The sequence below is a fragment of the Hyperolius riggenbachi genome, chromosome 6 (genome assembly GCF_040937935.1).
Source record: "Hyperolius riggenbachi isolate aHypRig1 chromosome 6, aHypRig1.pri, whole genome shotgun sequence".
NCBI classification, from domain to species: Eukaryota; Metazoa; Chordata; class Amphibia; order Anura; family Hyperoliidae; genus Hyperolius; species Hyperolius riggenbachi.
This window is the reverse complement of record NC_090651.1, coordinates 317,830,975-317,854,887: the sequence shown is the minus strand read 5'-3', so window position 1 is coordinate 317,854,887 and position 23,913 is coordinate 317,830,975. Positions and strand designations below refer to the sequence as shown.

Below are 23,913 nucleotides of genomic sequence, written 5' to 3'. Positions count from 1 at the left end.
ACTAGAAAAGGACACTTACAATTCAAAATTAATTAAATTTCAGAGAGATCAGGGGGATTATCACCATGAGTTTAATCGACCCTGGAAGTGCCCAATTTTTGATGAACCAACTAGCCCTAAACCAAGAGCTCCTCCCACCAAACCTGGCATCAACCCAGAAATCCCCAAAAGGAAACCGCTGTTACCTACACCTAGGGTACCCCCAATATATGCCACACATGGATCAAACAGCCCAACCACCTATGCAATAGCCACTAAAAGAAATATCTCTGTCCCACAACCCACATATCCACACAGACCCGTATGGTACAATAAAATACCAAACAGGTACCAACAACAGGGTACACCAAAACGAAAAAACGAAAAACCCAAATATCCCAACTATAGACAAAGATTTGGCCTGGACTATCACGGGCAAAACAATCAAAAGACCAGGACCATCTACAATTCCAAACATTCACCCAATCCAGCAACCCCTGAGACCAGACCCCCCACAAGACCCTCTATAAATGTAAATTCCATGGAGGCAAACCTCAAAGTGATCAGTATGGACACAAACAAGCTACCTACTACTGTCCATTTGACAGAACCTTCTACTCCTCATAATCTAACTACATCAGACGTTTCTTCATGTGTATCCTGTTCCTTCACCAACCTACCCTCAACAGTTCCATGTAGCCCCATCATAACAGTCATAAAATCCATCACTGCTAATACTCCAGCTAAGGGGGACATAGGAGGACACAGGGAGACACAAAGGGGCATGAGGTACAAAGGGAGCATAATCCACAAGATGCCCCTTCTCCATGGATGCACCAGGTTTAGTATATATTTTTCCCCTGTTTTTTGTCCTCTAAACCTAGTTGCGTCTTACGGTCAGGATCGTCTTATAGTCTGAAAAATACGGTATTTATTAGGTGTTCATAAAGACCAAAAATGGACTCACAATACAAAAGTGTATATCAAATCATTAAAAAAACAAAAAACAAATGCATCAAATTTACTCACAGCTCATAATCTTTGCTCTTTTTTTCAGGCAAGCTTGTTTGAAATTTATGGTACATTAACTGATTTTATTAGTAAAAGTTTTTTTTATTTTAGGCATTGTTCATATTTTCAATTTATTTTAATTACCAATGAGGCACCATTCCCACTATAGTACAAAACAGACCTTTTTTGTTTCTTTTGCCACAGTGGAAAATTATTAGTATTATTGTATTATTATTATTTATTGTATTTATAAAGCGCCAACATATTACTACCAGATCTGTTCACACTTGTTTTCCTTGTTTTTCTGCCCTTTAAATTAGGTGCGTCTTATCGTCTGGACTGGAGAGTCTCATATGCCGAAAATATGGTAAATTATTTGGGTTGTAAGTTGCCTCTTCTTTACTTGTTTAATGTAAAGCTTTTCATTTTATCTACATAATAATTTTTCAGCACCTGGCAATTAAAAAGTACCAAAAAAGTAGATAAAGAAGCAATATTTTGATTAGTTATTTTTGCTTGTTAAAGGCTTAAAAGGTATCTTATTGATAAGGTGTGACCATGTCATAATAACTGATAAATTGATTGAACATTCTTGTGTTCTGGGAAAGGGGGGGGATTTTTTCTTACTTTCCATATCTGTTACTGTTAGTATTTTGAGCAAAATAATTGGCGGAGTTTCTACCCAGAGCCGGATCATCCACAAGGCAAACCTAGGCAGTTGCATAGGCCCTGGAGAGATTCTAAGGGCCTGGCGAATGCTAGCGCCCACCAAAGCTTATAAAAAAAGCCAGGTGATAACCAGCGTTGTGCAAAAACTGCCATCTTGCCTAGGGTCTCATTTTCATCTCAATCCTCTTCTGGTTCTGCCCCTTTCTCACTCTACACTATATTGTGGTTCTTATCTGTCTTAACCTCCTTTCTCTTAGGAAGTGATGGAAAATATCACAGACAGAGACACAAATAAAGATAAAAAACCCAAAAGTAATGCATATCTTTTTTATGAATAATATTTAAATTTTGGTTGCATCTTAGTTGTGGATAGAATTTGGCACATAGTTGTGGAGATTCAAAATAATCTTAGGATGCCATGACATATATCTGAAAGACATAACAACAAAAGTTGTTTAGGTGATACCATTAATGACTGTACAAGATTTCTCTGAAAGCTTTCGAAACTTTACGTTTCGTCTTCGGGCATGTTTCAGAACTGATTCAGAACCATATCATGACATATATCAAGTTGGGAGGCTTTTTTTTTTTGCAGTATGGGAAAGTGTCATCCAATGAAGAAACTTAAGAAAAATTATAAAACGGAAGAGTTTTGGGACTTTGACACACATTGGAGTAGTATGTGTTGGTGTTTTAAAAATTTAAGATGGGTCCAATTTCTTAGTTACAGGAACTAAAAAGTTCAACTTGGGGTACCTAGTTCAATGGTGTACGAAAACTCAGTAATATTGTCGTGCACAGGTATTGCACAGCATTATTACTTTATTATTATTATTATTATTGATTTACTGTATATAGCGCCAACATATTCCATGGCACTGTACAATAGATTACAAGGTATAACAATACAATATAAATAGTACAACAGTTAACAGTACATGTAATATTACTGTGCACAGACATAGCATGGCAATAATACCCTTACTTCTGGCACCATGTACAGCTATCAGTGCGGTACTCGACCAGCATGACCATTGCTAAGGTAACGCATGCTACTAACCATAACGCTGGTTAGTAATGGCATTACCATAGCAACGATGCTGCCAGTCAAGTACTGTGGGGCACGCTAATAGCTAATAGCATAACTGGCAGTACACAGTGCCGGAAGTAAGGGTGATATTGCCATGCAATGTCTGTGCACTGCAATTTTACAGTGTTTTCATGTAGAAACGTGTAAGTTATTACAAATGTTTTTGCAAGTTTACAACAGGAGACAGGTCTGCAGGAATGCCAACCCATTCAGGGAGATAGACGGCTTCATATTTAAAAAGTTTAAGAAAGAAAGAGCTTGGTATTGTGTAGTTTGTTAAGTAAACTGTTTCTCCACCTGCCAAGCGGCTCGCCCAAAGGCCAAAGGTCCCTATAGTCATGATTGTGTGGTTACAATGGGCCAAGAGGGCAAAGTCCCGGCCTGGAGAGACCTCTTGACCATCCCCAGCAAAGTGTATATCTCCTCGTGAATTATCCATGTTCTCTTTACACCAATCCATCCCATTACTGGTCACAATGAAAAGTGGATTCTCATACTTGTTTCTGAAATAGTCTGTGGCCTTTTGTAAATATCCTTTGTCAGCAACAACTCCTTTCCATAGACTGGGCATGACAGAGACATAGTCTCCTCTCCGAACATGTACCCCTACAAATGTGACATTTTTCTTGTCCCCACGTACTTTGTTAAGGTAAGCATAAGACTCTTCTGTAATGAAATCGTGGAATGTAAATTCTCTGAAGATTTCATCCTGAATATGGTTGAAGATTGTATACGAATATGGGCATCCAACAAAATTGACATAGTCCGTTTTGATGTGTCGGTATTCGTCACGCATCCAGTCATGCAGTACATAATCCCTCCATTTGATTCTGTCACTAACTTCCTGGTGAATTACAGGTAATCTTATCTTAAAAATCTTTGAGAGCTGATCATGCATTTTAGATGAAATGTAGGCTTCACGACCATTCATCTTGGCAAGGGCATAAAGAGTAGCGTACTGCCCCATGAGATTACCCAAACGTCCAACAGTATTGACTGTCCACATACCTCTCAGAGGTTCGATCTTTTCTGGTGAGTAGAGATTTCCAGTAGAATCATCCTTTGTGCTATTCAGCCATGTATTTTTTTTCATAAGGTCTATAAATGCATTGATACGTTCATTGGAATGGATATCAAAGGAAAACTTGATAAGGAAAAGGATAAACGCAACTCCTATGATCCCTAAGGCACGCTTCTTACTTTTTCCAGGTGTTCCAGCTATAGAGAAATTAACACATATTAGCAAAACAAGTAGAACCAGTAACAGTTATGACTTCAATTATGGAAGACAGTGCAAAACTTTAAGGATACCTTAGACCTTTTAAAAATTAAAAAACAGGAGGAGCAGGCATGTGTAGGCCTAAGGCCCCCCCAAACCTACTTCCGTTTTGGTGCGCACTGTGCAGGTGCTGCCCGGTGACGCAAGCCCTTGATTGCGTGCCTATGACCGTGAGCGCTCTGTGCATGTTCGTTACGTTGCAACTACGTAGCGCGCAGAGCGATACTGGCCTCGGGCGAGAGATCAAGAATATGCATCGCCGGGCAGCGCCTTTGCAGTACGCACCAACCCGCCATTGTTTTTGCTCAATTATACATTCATTAAAGTATGCTAGAGCTATAAATCTATTAACTATTGACCCTTTTTCCCTTTCTTGCTCACAGAAGCCATTTTCTGCTAGGAAAGTGTTTTAAAGGTGGAATTTCTTATCAGTGAGGGTCACACTGCAGTCACTTCCTGTCCGAGTCAGGACTGAGTCAGCCACTTACATACCTCATATTTAACTTTTTCAGGCAGAGAAAGAAAAAAAGGAACACAACCTAGTTATTTGTGTGCTAGGCACTGTACATACGCATGTCTATATCATCATGTCACATGTCACCTCGGGTATCCTTTAATGGAGGGAGACTATTTAACCACTTCCCGACCGCCGTATATACAATTGGCGGCCGGGAAGTGGACCCTGCAAGGACCGCCGTATTGACAATTGGCGGCGGTCCTTGTAGGGGCATGGGCGGAGTGATCGCGTCATCAGCTCACCCGCCGCAACATCCCGCCGGCCATACGGAAGCGCCGGCGGGATGTTAACCCGACGATCGCCGCATACAAAGTGTATAATACACTTTGTAATGTTTACAAAGTGTATTATACAGGCTGCCTCCTGCCCTGGTGGTCCCAGTGTCCGAGGGACCACCAGGGCAGGCTGCAGCCACCCTAGTCTGCACCAAGCACACTGATTTCCCCCCCCCTGCCCCAGATCGCCCACAGCACCCATCAGACCCCCCCTTCCCACCCCCCAGACCCCTGTTTGCACCCAATCACCCCCCTAATCACCCATCAATCACTCCCTGTCACTATCTGTCAACGCTATTTTTTTTTATCCCCCCCCTGCCCCCTGCTCCCTCCTGATCACCCCCCCACCCCTCAGATTCTCCCCAGACCCCCCCCCCCGACCCCCCCACCCCATGTACTGTATGCATCTATCCCCCCCTGATCACCTGTCAATCACCTGTCAATCACCTGTCAATCACCCATCAATCACCCCCTGTCACTGCCACCCATCAATCAGCCCCTAACCTGCCCCTTGCGGGCAATCTGATCACCCACCCACACCAATAGATCGCCCGCAGATCCGACATCAGATCACCACCCAAGCGCAGCGTTTACATCTATTCTCTCCTCTAAACACCCACTAATTACCCATCAATCACCCATCAATCACCCCCTATCACCACCTGTCACTGTTACCCATCAGATCAGACCCTAATCTGCCCCTTGCAGGCACCCAATCACCCGCCTACACGCTCAGATTGCCCTCAGACCCCCCCTTATCAATTCGCCAGGGCATTATTTACATCTGTCCTTCCCTGTAATAACCCACTGATCACCTGTCAATCACCCATCAATCACCCCCTGTCACTGCCACCCATCAATCACCCCCTGTCACTGCCACCCATCAATCAGCCCCTAACGTGCCCCTTGCGGGCAATCTGATCACCCACCCACACCAATAGATCGCCCGCAGATCCGACATCAGATCACCACCCAAGCGCAGCGTTTACATCTATTCTCTCCTCTAAACACCCACTAATTACCCATCAATCACCCATCAATCACCCCCTATCACCACCTGTCACTGTTACCCATCAGATCAGACCCTAATCTGCCCCTTGCGGGCACCCAATCACCCGCTTACACGCTCAGATTGCCCTCAGACCCCCCTTATCAATTCGCCAGTGCAATATTTACATCTGTTCTCCCCTGTAATAACCCACTGATTACCTGTCAATCACCTATCAATCACCCATCAATCACCCATCAATCACCCCCTGTCACTGCCACCCATCAATCACCCCCTGTCACTGCCACCCATCAATCACCCCCTGTCACTGCCACCCATCAATCACCCGCTGTCACTGCTACCCATCAATCAGCCCCTAACCTGCCCCTTGCGGGCAATCTGATCACCCACCCACACCAATAGATCGCCCGCAGATCCGACGTCCGATCACCTCCCAAGTGCAGTGTTTACATCTGTTCTCTACCCTAAACATCCACTAATTACCCATCAATCACCCCCTGTCACTGCTACCTATCAGATTAGACCCCTATCTGCCCCTAGAGCACTCAATCACCCGCCCACACCCTCAGAATGCTCTCAGACCCCAGCCCTGATCACCTCGCCAGTGCATTGCTTGCATCTATTCCCCCCTCTAATCACACCTTGAGACACCCATCAATCACCCCCTGTCACTGCCACCCATCAATCACCCGCTGTCACTGCCACCCATCAATCAGCCCCTAACCTGCCCCTTGCGGGCAATCTGATCACCCACCCACACCAATAGATCGCCCGCAGATCCGACGTCCGATCACCTCCCAAGTGCAGTGTTTACATCTGTTCTCTACCCTAAACACCCTCTAATTACCCATCAACTGCTACCTATCAGATTAGACCCCTATCTGCCCCTAGAGCACTCAATCACCCGCCCACACCCTCAGAATGCTCTCAGACCCCAGCCCTGATCACCTCGCCAGTGCATTGCTTGCATCTATTCCCCCCTCTAATCACACCTTGAGACACCCATCAATCACCCCCTGTCACTGCCACCCATCAATCACCCGCTGTCACTGCCACCCATCAATCAGCCCCTAACCTGCCCCTTGCGGGCAATCTGATCACCCACCCACACCAATAGATCGCCCGCAGATCCGACGTCCGATCACCTCCCAAGTGCAGTGTTTACATCTGTTCTCTACCCTAAACACCCACTAATTACCCATCAATCACCCCCTGTCACTGCTACCTATCAGATTAGACCCCTATCTGCCCCTAGGGCACTCAATCACCCGCCCACACCCTCAGAATGCTCTCAGACCCCAGCCCTGATCACCTCGCCAGTGCATTGCTTGCATCTATTCCCCCCTCTAATCACACCTTGAGACACCCATCAATCACCTCCTGTCACCCCCTAACACACCTACCCATCAGATCAGGCCCTAATTTGCCCCGTGTGGGCTCCTGATCACTCGGCCAAACCCTCAGATCCCCCTCAGACCCCCTTCCGATCACCTCCCCAGTGCATTGATTGCATCTATTTTCCCCTCTAACCACCCCCTGAGACACCCATCAATCACCTCCTGTCACCCCCCTAGCACTCCTATCCATCAGATCAGGCCCAATACAACCTGTCATCTAAAAGGCCACCCTGCTTATGACCGGTTCCACAAAATTCGCCCCCTCATAGACCACCTGTCATCAAAATTTGCAGATGCTTATACCCCTGAACAGTCATTTTGAGACATTTGGTTTCCAGACTACTCACGGTTTTGGGCCCGTAAAATGCCAGGGCAGTATAGGAACCCCACAAGTGACCCCATTTTAGAAAAAAAGACACCCCAAGGTATTCTGTTAGGTGTATGACGAGTTCATAGAAGATTTTATTTTTTGTCAAAAGTTAGCGGACATTGATTTTTATTGTTTTTTTTTCACAAAGTGTCATTTTTTCACTAACTCGTGACAAAAAATAAAATCTTCTATGAACTCGCCATACACCTAACAGAATACCTTGGGGTGTCTTCTTTCTAAAATGGGGTCACTTGTGGGGTTCCTATACTGCCCTGGCATTTTAGGGGCCCTAAACCGCGAGGAATAGTCTAGAAAACAAATGCCTCAAAATGACCTGTGAATAGGACGTTGGGCCCCTTAGCGCACCTAGGCTGCAAAAAAGTGTCACACATGTGGTACCGCGGTACTCAGGAAAAGTAGTATAATGTGTTTTGGGGTGTATTTTTACACATACCCATGCTGGGTGGGAGAAATTTCTATGTAAATGGACAATTGTGTGTAAAAAACATCAAACAATTGTCATTTACAGAGATATTTCTCCCACTTAGCATGGGTATGTGTAAAAATACACCCCAAAACACATTATACTACTTCTCCTGAGTACGGAGGTACCACATGTGTGGCACTTTTTTACACCCTAAGTACGCTAAGGGGCCCAAAGTCCAATGAGTACCTTTAGGATTTCACAGGTCATTTTGCAACATTTGGTTTTAAGACTACTCCTCACGGTTTAGGGCCCCTAAAATGCCAGGGCAGTATAGGAACCCCACAAATGACCCCATTCTAGAAAGAAGACACCCAAAGGTATTCCGTTAGGAGTATGGTGAGTTCATAGAAGATTTTATTTTTTGTCCCAAGTTAGCGGAAAATGACACTTTGTGAAAAAAAACAATTAATATCAATTTCCGCTAACTTGTGACAAAAAAATAAAAACTTCTATGAACTCACCATACTCCTAACGGAATACCTTGGGGTGTCTTCTTTCTAAAATGGGGTCATTAGTGGGGTTCCTATACTGCCCTGGCATTTTAGGGGCCCTAAACCGTGAGGAGTAGTCTTGAAACAAAAATGACCTGTGAAATCCTAAAGGTACTCATTGGACTTTGGGCCCCTTAGCGCAGTTAGGGTGCAAAAAAGTGCCACACATGTGGTATCGCCGTACTCGGGAGAAGTAGTACGGCAATACCACATGTGTGGCACTTTTTTGCAGCCTAACTGCGCTAAAGGGCCCAAAGTCTAATGAGTACCTTTAGGATTTCACAGGTCATTTTGAGAAATTTCGTTTCAAGACTACTCCTCACGGTTTAGGGCCCCTAAAATGCCAGGGCAGTATAGGAACCCCACAAATGACCCCATTTTAGAAAGAAGACACCCCAAGGTATTCCGTTAGGAGTATGGCGAGTTCATAGAAGATTTTATTTTTTGTCACAAGTTAGCGGAAATTGATTTTAATTGTGTTTTTTCACAAAGTGTCATTTTCCGCTAACTTTTGACAAAAAATAAAATCTTCTATGAACTCACCATACTCCTAACGGAATACCTTGGGGTGTCTTCTTTCTAAAATGGGGTCATTTGTGGGGTTCCTATACTGCCCTGGCATTTTAGGGGCCCTAAACCGTGAGGAGTAGTCTTGAAACGAAATTTCTCAAAATGACCTGTGAAATCCTAAAGGTACTCATTAGACTTTGGGCCCTTTAGCGCAGTTAGGCTGCAAAAAAGTGCCACACATGTGGTATTGCCGTACTCAGGAGAAGTAGTATAATGTGTTTTGGGGTGTATTTTTACACATACCCATGCTGATTGGGAGAAAGATCTCTGTAAATGGACAATTGTGTGTAAAAAAAATTAACAAATTGTCATTTACAGAGATATTTCTCCCACCCAGCATGGGTATGTGTAAAAATACACCCCAAAACACATTATACTACTTCTCCTGAGTACGGCAATACCACATGTGTGGCACTTTTTTGCAGCCTAACTGCGCTAAGGGGTCCAAAGTCCAATGAGCACCTTTAGGCTTTATAGGGGTGCTTACAATTTAGCACCCCCCAAAATGTCAGGACAGTAAACACACCCCACAAATGACCCCATTTTGGAAAGTAGACCCTTCAAGGTATTCAGAGACGGACATGGTGAGTCCGTGGCAGATTTCATTTTTTTTTGTCGCAAGTTAGAAGAAATGGAAACTTTTTTTTTTTTTCTCACAAAGTGTCATTTTCCGCTTACTTGTGACAAAAAATAATATCTTCTATGAACTCACTATGCCTCTCAGTGAATACTTTGGGATGTCTTCTTTCCAAAATGGGGTCATTTGGGGGGTATTTATACTATCCTGGAATTCTAGCCCCTCATGAAACATGACAGGGGGTCAGAAAAGTCAGAGATGCTTGAAAATGGGAAAATTCACTATTTGCACCATAGTTTGTAAACGCTATAACTTTTACCCAAACCAATAAATATACACTGAATGGGTTTTTTTTTATCAAAAACATGTTTGTCCACATTTTTCGCGCTGCATGTATACAGAAATTTTACTTTATTTGAAAAATGTCAGCACAGAAAGTTAAAAAAATCATTTTTTTGCCAAAATTCATGTATTTTTTGATGAATATAATAAAAAGTAAAAATCGCAGGAGCAATCAAATAGCACCAAAAGAAAGCTTTATTAGTGACAAGAAAATGAGCCAAAATTCATTTAGGTGGTAGGTTGTATGAGCGAGCAATAAACCGTGAAAGCTGCAGTGGTCTGAATGGAAAAAAAGTGGCCGGTCCTTAAGGGGTAGAAAGCCCTAGGTCCTCAAGTGGTTAAAGAGTATATACAAATAATAAGTAGACGATATGACTGATATAGACTGATATGACTGTAATGCCCACAGTAAATCAAATCTAGTAACATTTAAAAGTGGAATATATGAGTCATAGAAGTAGTCTCTCTATCTTTCCAAGGCTATGAATTAGAGCCATGCAGCTATAAAAATAAGATTTTTCATGCATCATCTTAATAAACTGAATATTTATAGTAATGTTGACCTTGCTTGCAGTAGACCAAGCCTACTGATTTGACCATAATGCATTGTGGTAGTCCAAGCTTACGGATTTTTACCATAATGCATTGCAGTATACAAAGCCTACTGATTTTGACCATAATGTATCGCAGCTGGGATGACTACAGTTAATCTATTGTTCTTGCAGGTGCAACAACTTTTTTTTCAACCTTGGTAGACCAAGCCTACTGATTTAGACCATCATTGATTGCAGTTTCTGGTGTCTGGTGCACCTCTTCATCCCCTATACAGTTTCTGGTGTCTAGTGGGCAGTGGCACATGTTCCTTCCCAGTTTAGCTTCTCAGTTGGTCTAGTGGTCCCTGTCCTGTGCTTCCCCAGCTGCAGTATATGCAGAGTAGTGGTGCAGGCAGGGGTAGTTGTGCTTGTCTCACCTCCAGTCCTCAGGGCTCCAACGATCCATTCAACGATCGTGTCCGTCCATCCTCTACAGTGGGCACTCACTCACTGCTAATCTTACTGACATTCAAATCCTTGCACAATCTGGTCCCTGAAAACCTGAAGGACTTGCTGCAACTGCATCACTCCCCCCACAATCTTAGATCAAAAGGACATAACACCTTGGTCACCCCCAGAGTCCACCTCAAAACCTTTGGAGACAGAGCCTTTTGTCATGCTGCCCCTACACTTTGGAACTCCCTGCCACAGCCACACCCAATCAGGACAGCTCCATCTCTGGAAGCATTTAAGCCTAAACTGAAAACCCACCTCTTCAGTCGGACAATCATGAACACCTGACTATCTCCTCTGTAACACAGTCCAGCCTGCAACCCTGTATTGATCTGAGACACAACTATGTACTTTGAGTCCTATGGGAGAAAAGCACTTTACAAATGTTATTGTATTGTATTGTAATCTTGATCCCCTCATGTCACAAGTTATCATGCGATGTACAAGCGTGAGCAGCCACTGAGGATGGATGGAAATTTTTCTGACATTGCTGTGCCACTGCCTTGCAAATACTGGTTCTGGGGGAGCATGGGGGGCATCAGGGGCGCCTCTAGCCTTCTTGTCACTCCAGGCAAGAAATCCTGTGGCGCCCCCCCCCCCCATAAAAAGAAAACAAAAATCATATACATTATAGAACACTTCACACATGATATAAGCCATCAGAGAAGGATAACTATAAAACGGGGCCCTGGGCAAGATAACACTTTGCCCTCCACTGATGGTCACCTGGCTCATTTAGTTAGATTTGGTGAGGGCTAGCAACCACCAGGCCCCTAAACTCTCTCTAGACCCTAGGCAGCTGCCTAAGTTTGCCTTGTGGATGATCAGCATTGTATGCCATACAGCACATGCTGCCAATATGCACCTCAAATAAATACAACACCCACACTACAAGTTCCAATGTCAGTCACATTGCAAGATTGGATTATCAAGCAAGACATTCTTCCTTTCAGAATAATTTTTCACAAACATTATGAGATATGCAGATATGTTACCACCTGTTGGGGTAGGACTGGAGTGGGTATATAATGACATTGAAGGGCTGATATGGTAAGGTGGTTTAAGGCACAGTGTACACCGAGCGGTTTTAGCAGCGATCCGCCAACCACATCTGTCTGTGAAAACGCTTGGCTAATGTATTTCAATGGGATGATGCACACCAGCGGTTTGAGGTTTTTAGTAAACCGCAAACGTGCCTCCTGCTGCACATTTGCTGTTTGCAGAAGCGATTCTGCCTCAATGTAAAGTATAGGAAAAATGCTAACCGCTCTGAAAAAAACGCTAGATCAGAGCAGTTTTCCAGGCGTTTTTGCTACAGAAGCTGTTCAGTAACAGCTTTTACTGTAACAAGATTTGTAATCTGCTTCACATAAACGCTCAGCATGTTTAGAAAATGTCTCTAAACATGCCTAGAATCGCTCTGAAATCTGCTCCAAAAACCGCTAGCGTTTTGAGGATCTGCTAGCGGTTTTGGTGTGCACTGGGCCTAATGGTTTGATTCATAATCCATTCTGGAGATAAGCACAGTGTGTTTGTAGTGTAAGTGATACAAGAGAAGAGAAGTAGAATGGAGGGAGGAAGGGTAGTAGAGGGTCAGAATTGATGACATGGATGAGCAGATATCTATGAGTAGAATAGAGGCTCAGTGGGTAGCACTACTGCATTTTAGTGCTGAGTCCTAGGCTTGAACATTGGCCAGGGCAAAATCTGCATGGAGTTTCTGTCTTCAGACACTTCAGACATTTCCTGCATCCTAAAAAAACATACTAATAAGTCAACTGGTTTACCCCAAAACAATCCTATATTGAAAATATTAGACTATAACTGTGGTAGGGATTAGATTGTGAGCTCCTCTGAGGACAGTCAGTGACATGACTCTGTAAAGTGCTGCAGGAGATGTCAGTGCTATATAAATACATAATAATAATATGGTAGGACATTATTCTATAACTACGGTAGGGTTAGATTGTGAGCTACTCTGAGGACAGTCAGTGACATGACTATGTACTCTGTAATGTGCTGCAGAAGATGTCAATGCTATATAAATACATAATAATAATATGGTAGGACATTAGACTATGACTATGGTTGGATTAGATTGTGAGCTACTCTGAGGACAGTCAGTGACATGACTATGTACTCTGTAAAGTGCTGCAGAATGTCAGTGCTATATGAATACATAATAATAATATGGTAGGACATTACAGTTTGACTATAGTAGGGATTAAATTGTAAGCTCCAGTGAGCAGTCAGTGACATGACTATGTACTCTGTAAAGTGCTGAAGATGTCAGTGCTACATAAATACACAATAATAGTTCCAAATGCTACTGGCTCCTCTGAAGAGTGCTCAGACTATTGTACATAGTTGTGCACATTGTTCCCCAAGTAGCAGTTGTTTGGTCAGAGAGACAGTGGGAGAGGGAGCATGAGCAGAGGGTGAGGGCGAGCAAAGTTAAGCTCCACACTCACCACAGTGACTGCAACAACACAGGAAGATGGATCCAGCGAGGTGTCCCCTCATGACAAGCGTCCAGCGATTCATCTTCCTGCCAGCGGGTATGCGAGATGTCACGTGACATTACAGGACGGGCGCGAACGAGAAGTCAAGCGACCGCAGTACTTTACGGGGTGTCGTCAAGGATCTTAAAGATCCGGTCCTCAGTGACGGTCACTTTTCACCACACAACGCTAAGGGATGTCACGACATCGTGTAAATGACTACTTGTCGCTCAAAAAAAAAAAAATGAATGGACATCGGGAAAATCGTTGGAAAAATTGTGAGGTGGGTACATAGCATTAGAGAGAGGGCAAACAGACAGCATTAATGGAAATGCATTATTATGCCATCTTCAATTATAAGTAGTGATGGATGTATTTACACACATTGCTTACATGTCCATTATCATTGTTTGAGCTTTAGATGCTGCCCTCCTATTCACTCTCTCACAATGAAAGACAAAACCTGCAACCCCCACTGTGTCCATTACACACTTCAAACACTGTCCTTGGGAACTCAGGGAGAAGTGCAGGCTGTGTGTGTCCCAGTCAGAGGGAGAGAGCATCAGATGATCCTACCGCTCCATAGCTAGTCATGGCTGGAGAGCGTCCTGACATCTAGACATGCAGGACATTCTAGCAGAGCGCACAGGCTGTCTGCAAAGTTTACTGTTTGTTTGTTTGTCTTGCTCGCTCTGCAGACTCAGTAACATTTGGGGGTAGGGCGCTGTTACCTCTGTACACTGAATAGTGAGGGACTGTCTCCAATCTTTCTATGAATCCTTATTAGATGCATTCCTAAAAACACTTGTGAGAGTAGAACAGAGTAACCAGGCAGCTCAGGGTGACCCAAACTACTAGGAATGTATAGGGGGATAAAAGGAACCCAAAAGCCCTCCTACTAAAAAAGCAAAGCTAGGTGTAATTGCCTTCTTAAAACAGAGAGTAGAAAACTTTCTCTACATACCCTTAAACGGCAGTCAGTCACTCAGGCTCAGAAAGGTGGGGGCAGAGAACAGTTATAAACCAGACACCTTCTTCTTAGGGAGTATCTATAAATCTGAACTCTGAATGATTCTTTAGTGACTTAGCAGAAGGCTATTTGTGAAAAGAGCAGAGTATCCAAGCAGCGCAGGGTGACCCAAGCTACTAGGAATGTATAGGGAGATAAAAGTTACCAAAATGCCCTCTTACTAAAAAAGCAAAGCTTGGTGTAATTTGCCTTCTTAAAACAGAAGGAAATCTATTTCTCTCCAGTCCCTTACAACGGTCTTTCAGGACAGGAATTTTTATTTCCCCTTGGACTGACAGTAATTTATTGCGCCTTCCCCATCAAAGCCTGCTCCAAGCCGCTGCCTGGGTGGTCAGTAGGTTAAGGCGCCCCTGGGGGGGCATGGCATAGGAACACAAGAGGAGGAGATGCTGCAGAAACAGGATTGAACGCCCACACACCTGGGACAGTCCTGGCCAAATTGGGATGGTTGGGAGGTATGTACCAGTATATCATGCTTTTCTGATATTAAGCCAGTTCACTTCATTAACCATTTCACCTCCAAGAATTTTTCACCTTATAAAACCAGAGCAGTTTTCTCCTATCCGTACTCCTTCCATTCATTCCCTTATAACTTTATTACTACTTATCACAACGAAACAGTCTATGTCTTGTTTTTTTTCCACCAATTAGGCTTTCTTTAGGGGGTATGTTTTGCTAAGAATTATTTTATTCTAACAGCGTTTTAACAGGGAAAAAAAAAGAAAAAAATGGAAAAAATTAATTATTTCTCAGTTTTCAGCCATTATAGTTTTAAATTAATACCATAATTAATTAGCTAACGACCGCGTCATGCCAATGGGTGTAAATGCGGCGGCAGCCCCAGGTTTTGCAGGAGATCGCGTGCGCTGCTCCTTCATCAGCCTCCCAGCAGCGATCAGCGCTAGGAGACTGTTACATAGCGAAACGCCGTCTATTTACAGTGTACAGCGTTGCAATCTACGGCAGCAATGTACTGGGGACAGCCGTGTGACAGCTGTCCCCCTGGGAGGCACAGAGAGGGATCGGCTCTCATATGTCTATGAGAGCCAATCACTGGGATTGGCTGGCGGGGGGAGGGAGGGAGGGGTTACAAAAAATAATAAATAAATAGTAAAATTTATAAAATAAAAAAAATAAATAAATATTTGTAAAAAAAACAAACACCCCTGCAGCAATTAGAGCCCACCAACAGAAATCTCTGTTGGTGGGCCAAAAAGGGGGGGGAGTCACTTGTGTGCTGCGTTGTAGAGCCCTGCAGTGAGTCCTTAAAGCTGCAGTGGCCTAAAATGGAAAAAATAGCCTGGTCAATAGGGTGTGTAAGCCTACGGTCCCACACATTTTATTTGCCCATTTGTCCTGGTTATTGCAACATTTAAAATTTGATAAAAATTAAAAAAATAATTAATTTAATAAATAATTATAATAAAAATTAATTAAAAAATGTCCTTAGTACAATGTAATGCGACAATACTTATTTTGGAAATAAAGGTGCATTTTTTTCAGTTTTGCATCCATCCCTAATTACAAGCCCATAATTTAAAAAGTGACAGTAATATACCCTATTAAAATACATATTAAAAAAGTTCAGTCCCTAAGGTAACTATTGATACATATATACAGTGGTGTGAAAAACTATTTGCCCCCTTCCTGATTTCTTATTCTTTTGCATGTTTGTCACACTTAAATGTTTCTGCTCATCAAAAACTGTTAACTATTAGTCAAAGATAACATAACTGAACAAAAAATTTAAGTTTTAAATGATGGTTTTTATTATTTAGTGAGAAAAAAAACTCAAAACCTACATGGAGCTGTGTGAAAAAGAAATTGCCCCCTGAACCTAATAACTGTTTGGGCCACCCTTAGCAGCAATAACTGCAATCAAGCGTTTGCGATAACTTGCAACAAGTCTTTTACAGCGCTCTGGAGGAATTTTGGCCCACTCATCTTTGCAGAATTGGTGTAATTCAGCTTTATTTGAGGGTTTTCCAGCATGAACCGCCTTTTTAAGGTCATGCCACAACATCTCAATAGGATTTAGGTCAGGACTTTGACTAGGCCACTCCAAAGTCTTCATTTTGTTTTTCTTCAGCCATTCAGAGGTGGATTTGCTGGTGTGTTTTGGGTCATTGTCCTGCTGCAGCACCCAAGATCGCTTCAGCTTGAGCTGACGAACAGATGGCCGGACATTCTCCTTCAGGATTTTTTGGTAGACAGTAGAATTCATGGTTCAATCTATCACAGCAAGCCTTCCAGGTCCTGAAGCAGCAAAACAACCCCAAACCATCACAATACCACCACCATATTTTACTGTTGGTATGATGTTTTTTTGCTGAAATGCTGTGTTACTTCTACGCCAGATGTAACGGGACACGCACCTTCCAAAAAGTTCAACTTTTGTCTCGTTGGTCCATAAGGTATTTTCCCCAAAGTCTTGGCAATTATTAAGATGTTTTTTAGCAAAATTGAGACGAGCCTTAATGTTCTTTTTGCTTAAAAGTGGTTTGCGCCTTGGATATCTGCCATGCAGGCCGTTTTTGCCCAGTATCTTTCTTATGGTGGAGTCATGAACTCTGACCTTAATTGAGGCAAGTGAGGCCTGCAGTTCTTTAGATGTTGTCCTGGGGTCTTTTGTGGCCTCTCGGATGAGTTTTCTCTGCGCTCTTGGGGTAATATTGGTCGGCCGGCCACTCCTGGGAAGGTTTATCACTGTTCCATGTTTTGCCATTTGTGGATAATGGCTCTCACTGTGGTTCACTGGAGTCCCAAAGCTTTAGAAATGGCTTTGTAACCTTTACCAGACTGATAGATCTCAATTACAGTACTTTTGTTCTCATTTGTTCCTGAATTTCTTTGGATCTTGGCATGATGTCTAGCTTTTGAGGTGCTTTTGGTCTTCTTCTCTGTGTCAGATAGCTCCTATTTAAGTGATTTCTTGATTGAAACAGGTGTGGCAGTAATCAGGACTGGGGGTGACTACAGAAATTGAACTCAGGTGTGATAAACCACAGTTAAGTTATTTTTTAACAAGGGGGGCAATCACTTTTTCACACAGGGCCATGTATATTTGGAGTTTTTTTTCTCACTAAATAATAAAAACCATCATTTAAAACTGCATTTTGTGTTCAGTTATGTTATCTTTGACTAATAGTTAACGGTTTTTGATGAGCAGAAACATTTAAGTGTGACAAACATGCAAAAGAATAAGAAATCAGGAAGGGGGCAAATAGTTTTTCACACCACTGTATATATATATGTATATATATATATATATATATATATATACACACTGGTTTTGTTGCATAATATTCAAAAACGCATGAAAAACGCACATAATGAAAGCCAATGGGAACGCAATATATTGCGTTGTGTATGTGTTTTCACGTGTTTTACTATGCGTTTTTTATTTTATTTTTTATTTTTTTTGTGATGTATTTCCGCTTCCTGTTGTCTTCCTAGTGATTTTCATAAAACCCAACATAAAAACTCATTGAAAAAGCATACAAAATGCATATGCATTTTTTATATGCGAACCGCAAAACGCTACAAAAACCAAAAATGCAAACGCACTAAAAATGCACACAAAAAAACGCACATGACAGAAAATGCGACCTTTCACGCTCTGTTATGTGTGCACCCAGCCTCAATCTGTACAAAAATATATCCTTTATTAATCCAGCAATGAGAAAAAAGTTAGCTAAAACATTAAAAATAAGGGCAGACAGAAATGGAAAGCACCATTACTTTCAACAGCAAAGTACACTCTCACTCCGCATGCAACTGCAGTGACTCATTTTCCCTTATGTTCCTGGGAGTGTTTGTTGCAGTCAGTGTGAGAGTGCAGCTTGCTATCGCATGCTATTGAGCGCTCCATTCAAGGCCGGATTTATACTTTTACCGACCTTAGGCCAAGTATATTGGGGTTCCCCTACCATGAACAGCAAAAACCCTCCCATTCCATGTGCAGCCCCCTCTTCCATGTGTATCATCCATGTAGGCAGCCCCCTCTTCCATGTGTATCATCCATGTAGGCAGCCCCCTCTTCCATGTGTATCATCCATGTAGGCAGCCCCTCTCTTTCATGTACAGCTCTTTTAAGCATCAGCTTCCCTTTTTCATGTGTTGCTCCCCATTTTCAGCCTTCTCTTTCATATGTAGCAACCCCTATTTCATCTTCAGGTGTCCCCTTGGGCTGCAGCAACCCAAGGCCTTGGCCTTTATGGCGTTTCCTGAAATCCAGCACTGGTTCTTATTCTTTATGGCCTTTTTTTGTTTTGTTTTTAATGTTTTCAAAAAATTAAAAAATTTTTTTTTTCATTACTAGATTGATAAAGGTTAGCAGTGAGAAGAATGCACACCGTCCTCTATTAACAGGTAGGATGTGCACACGGCTGTCCGGTTCACCAACCAAGGAAACGTGTAGCAAAGGATATATACCTTAAGTATTATGCTCTTTTATTGCGAAGTTTGAAACATAAAACTGTCACATAAATCACCGACATTTAGAATCGCAACGCCCCTTTCTCAAGTTGTGAGAGTCTGCAAGAGACTTTAAAGCTTCACAATAAAAGAGCATAGTACTTATGGATGGTGCAGGCTAGATTGATAAAGGATGTATTTTATATAGATTGAAACTTTGCTGAGCTGCCCAGTCTTTTTGTTTCTACCATTAGTTTACCTACATATGTATCTGTGAGCTCCGACCTTTAGGTGGTTCCAAAAGGGGGGACACCGAGAGCCCAATATAGTGTAGCATGTACTGGAAAGAGTGGATGTGCAGAAGTAAGTACAGACAGAGGCGCTAAGCTAAGAGACAGACTGCATTAGTTATATGCTCCCTTGTATTGCCTGAGGAAGTGGGATATACCCACAAAACGCGTTGCATGTAAATAAACCAAATTTTTTTGTCAAAAACTGCAGTCCTTTTTGTGTCTGCACTGAAGGGGTAGGCCCACCACTGTCTACTTCATTTTAAACTTTTTGACCAATTGTTTTTATTCTTCTGCCGCCTCTGTACCACTGCATTGCCATTTAGGTGGTTCCAGCTAAAATATACCCAACAGAAGTAGAGCAGGATCATCCACCAGGCAATGTAAGCAGGTGCCTTGGTTCTAGTGTGTCTGAGGGGGCTTACCAGCCACCACAAGGGGGCCCTAAATCTACTACCTTGCCTAGGGCCCCGTTATATGTAAATTTATCTCTGAAGCACTATATTTGTATAGTAAGTGATTAATCTACCCATTGCATAAAATAAAAAACAGAAAATTTCACTCATCCCTTCCTAGGCCTCATTCACACTATACGTGTTGCTGTGTGCATTTTAGCAATGTGTATGATGCGCAATCAGCAAGAACATCAGGAGTGCGTAGACTGCATTGTCTGATGTTCAGACTGTATGTGCTGCGCAGCAGTGCATGGCGATATCGCACTTCTGCACGCTTTTTTGGCAAAAACGAAATGCGGACTTACTCACTGTAGTGATGGGATCAGCAGCGCAATGCATGGTAATGCAGATGCTGTGCGATAGCTTGCCTTGTGTTCTGTTTCCTAGTTAGAATGACACCTTTACTGCACAAAGTAAACCCGAAGTTATGTTCTCTTATTCAAAAAGTTTCTCTAAATAATGTTATCGTTGTCTTGTGCATGGCCACCTGACCATCAGTGGTCCCTTTTGCTGCCCGCTTACTGGCTCTGAGGGAGGAAGGAGGGGGAGTAGTGTTAGGGCTTGTTCACACTATGTGCAGTGCCGTCAGTTATAATGCTCACACGGTTCAATAAAGTGTTCCCACACCTGAACTGCCAGAGTCCCAGACATGCAGAGCCTTGTCTGGTCTGCAGAGGTGAAAGGAAATGAAAAGTAAAGGTCACAGAACTGTGGAGAGATAAAAAAAAAAAGGCCCACTATGTGATTTTACAGACGATCGGCAATTTTTTGAGTGGCTAATGTTTGTTTCCACAATCTCGCAACGTGGGTACAAGTGTGTGATCATGTGAACGATATTTGGCAACGCCCATTGACAACAACCGTTATGGTGGATCAGATAGGACGTACGATGTGAGTAATGAAAAAAAAGTTATTTACCTCATGGCCATTGTAATCCTCAGGGCAGACTGTCAGCGTTTTCCTTCCAACTGTCCGGCGCTCTGATAAAGTAATCCACTCATCATTGCTGGCCCCGACCCTCCCCTGGGTCGCCTTATCAGACGGCGATTAGAATCGCTGCTTTAAAAGATCCAGCGTCGGTGCAGTTCGTCGCCGCTAGCAGGGCAGTCTTTGGTAGAGTAGCGTCTCATCTGTGCTGGCGGACTGGTAAGACACTACACTGACATAGACACTGCAGAGATCCTAGGGAGCACAGTTAAGTTGGGAGGTGATTGTAGGAGGGTCAGCAGCCAGCTCCAGGGCCCAGGAGGGAAATTTGGCTGCAATAAAAGGCTCCTAATGACGTTTTTTTGGTTAGGGGGTGTCTGTTGGGGGCTCTAGGCTAATTTTGCACTAGGGCCCCATTGTTACTTGAACCAGCCCTGGCCGCTAGTGCAGTTGCGCAGGTATTCTGTGACGTCCGCAGCCGTCCTGCTCCTATCGCTCTGCTGTAATGTCATGTGTGTGTGACTAGTGACTACACAACCTCCCACATGACCGAATGAAGTCAGCCGCGCCCCCTCAGCAGAGACGAGCAGCGTTGAGGGAGGTGAGACGCGACTTGTCATAAACTTGTGCTGACACTTTTCATTCAGTTATGAAGCATCCTCACAAATGTAAATGTAAAATAATATTACAAAAACTTTAACATTGCAAGTTTTAAAAATGATAGTATATTTAAAAACGTTATTGTTCTAATGTTAAAAACAATATTTATCTGGCGCCCAAATTTCTGCTTTAGGTGCCGTATTAACAATATTTGCATTAGCGCCTATGGAGCCTCCAAACCATCCATTAATTACGGGTACCCAAATTCCTGCTACCAAGGAAAGAAGGCAGTTAGGCATGCATTACGCTCCGAAACGGTTGCTGAATTATATGACAGTCTGAAAATAAACAACGTAAAAGAGCTTTGGATGGTGCCGGCTTCTTTCTTTATTTTAAATATTTTTGTTTAAAATAAACACATTCATTGTTCCATAAACCCATTAAATTATCATCACAAGATCTTAGGGAAATATTTGATCATTAAACAGTAAACAAAACCTGCTTCTATGTTTTAACATCCAAACAGCAGCAATGACAGGCATGCAGGACCCGCTAGATCAGTGTTTCTCAACATTTTATTGATATGTACCCCTTTTAAAAGCTTGTACTCGCCAAGTACCCCCTAGCATAGTAAACCTTATCACAAGTACCCCTTGACAAAAAAATATTTCATCGTAGTACATAATAATTGGTTCTAAACAATTTCCAAGCATTTACTTTTGCTTTTAATTAGCTAAAATACTAATTTGGAGTTGTTTATGTAGGATTTATCATTTTCTAAAACTCTAAATTTGTTATACTTGGTTAAGTAAATCAAGCATGAGTACCCCCTGGAACCATCAGAAGTACCCCTTGGGGTACGCGTACCGCAGGTTGAGAACCTAGGCGCTAGATAACAGCCAGTTTACAAATAGGCTTGTTGTTTAGACTTGTGCAGCAAGGATGGTGGCTATATATACGTACTCTAACACTGGACTGGGTAACTGATAGGCAGACATATATATGATCTCACCCACCTGCTGTGACAAGCGGCTTCATCATTTCCTGAGACGTTTGTCCTCTACGCTGTGTCTTCTAGGCAGCCAGAGCAGGAACAGAGCACCTGTACCATAAATACCGGCTGGGACAAGGAGAGGGGTGTGATAATATTAACCAGTTATAAACTTTATATCCACCCCTTGAGCAACCACCACATGTTACCATTATAAAATCTACAAGTATGTAGTAGTATGCACTTCTGCAATCTTCTGTGCTGATGTTCCAGGGCAGCCAGCTCGACAGCACTACGAGCCAATAAACTTAAGTAGAAGGAATAAGTCTGGCACCGTCAGTCTATAATTTATGCTCTTTTATTTAAAGAATATACAAGGTGATGGTACATGATGAGATAGACATGTGTATGTAGAGTGTCAAGCACACGAATAACTATGCTGTGTTCCTTTTTTTATTTCCCTGCCTGAAACTGAAAGAGTCGGTACTAGGTCAGACTATAGTGTAACCTTCTCTGATAAAGAATTGCAACCATAAAACACTTTCCTGGAAGAAAAGGGCTTTTGAGAGCAGAGAAGAGATAATAAGGGTCAATAGTTCATATATTTTAGCTCTGGCATACTTCAATGCATGTGTCATTGAGCAGAGAAATAAGATAGTAAATACTTAAAAAGTAGAATTAAAAATAAAATAAAACTGGGATATCTAAAGAAAAATCATTTTTATTAGGAGAATAGATACAATTGTTTATCTGATCAGTTTATTTTCACCTTATGTTTCCTTTAAGACATCATTGACATGTATCACAGTGACGTTTCGGAGGGTGTACCTCCTTTCTAAAACAAGAAAGCATAGTGCAGGACTTATTCCTTCTACATTATAAAATCTTTCATTACTGTCATAAGCATGCTATATGGTCCTCCCACGCTAGGGGCAGACAGACAGACCAACTCCATAGCCAGGGGTGCAGGGTCACATCGTTAACTATCGCAATATCACTCACCAATACCACCGAGCACCCGGATCGAGCAAGTTCGCCCGACATCTTGCACCATGTTCGACCGACTAATGTGACCAATTTTGGCCCGAAATTTTCATCTGATTCCGATTATAATCGAATTGGATGGTCGATCGGCCGCCAAGTCGCTTGATGTATGCCCACCTTTACACGCAACTTCATGCAATGCCGTCCTCATGGTATTACTACTGATCTGGCTGACAGTGGCAGAAGAAATCTGAGGGTCTGTTGCATGATTATATTTGCATGGGGGGTGGAAGTGCCACATGCTTCATGCCAGCAGAAATGAACATCTATATACAATGGCTGACTCCACCACCCAAACTGACTCGCCTAAATCCTAAAAAACCCTGAGGCTCTTCCTGCCTGGTCAGTTCAGGTTGGCGGTATTTTACACAATGCGCAGGCACTGACCACGCAACGTTCATCCTTCATTGCGCGCCCAAAGCTGGGAGCGTCAATCGTGATGTCATGTCATGCGCAGAGTGCTCCCAGTAGGGCAGGCATGCAATGAAGGACATGCACCTGAGCGTGACATGGAGGTGGAGCTGACCAGGATTCAGGAAGAGCACACTTT

The 23,913-nt window shown here is 42.8% G+C and overlaps 1 protein-coding gene across 1 annotated transcript; it reads right to left on the bottom strand.

Moving 5' to 3' along the window:
• Positions 1–2,900: 2,900 nt before the first annotated feature.
• On the bottom strand, positions 2,901–23,373 carry LOC137522187 (galactoside alpha-(1,2)-fucosyltransferase 2-like). The gene is made up of 2 exons (XM_068242218.1): positions 23,322–23,373; positions 2,901–3,967 (listed from the first exon to the last, which is right to left on the bottom strand). The coding sequence occupies exons 1-2, from the start codon at positions 23,371–23,373 to the stop codon at positions 2,901–2,903; spliced, it is 1,119 nt and encodes a 372-aa protein (XP_068098319.1).
• Between the last annotated feature and the right edge of the window lie 540 nt (positions 23,374–23,913).

Coding starts and splice junctions, on each gene's coding strand:
- LOC137522187 (XM_068242218.1), bottom strand. CDS start 23,373: ATGGTGCAAGATGTCGGGCGAACTTGCTCGATCCGGGTGCTCGGTGGT. Junction 3,968..23,321: donor CCGGGTGCTCGGTGGTATTG/GTGAGTGATATT, acceptor ATTTCTCTATAG/CTGGAACACCTGGAAAAAGT.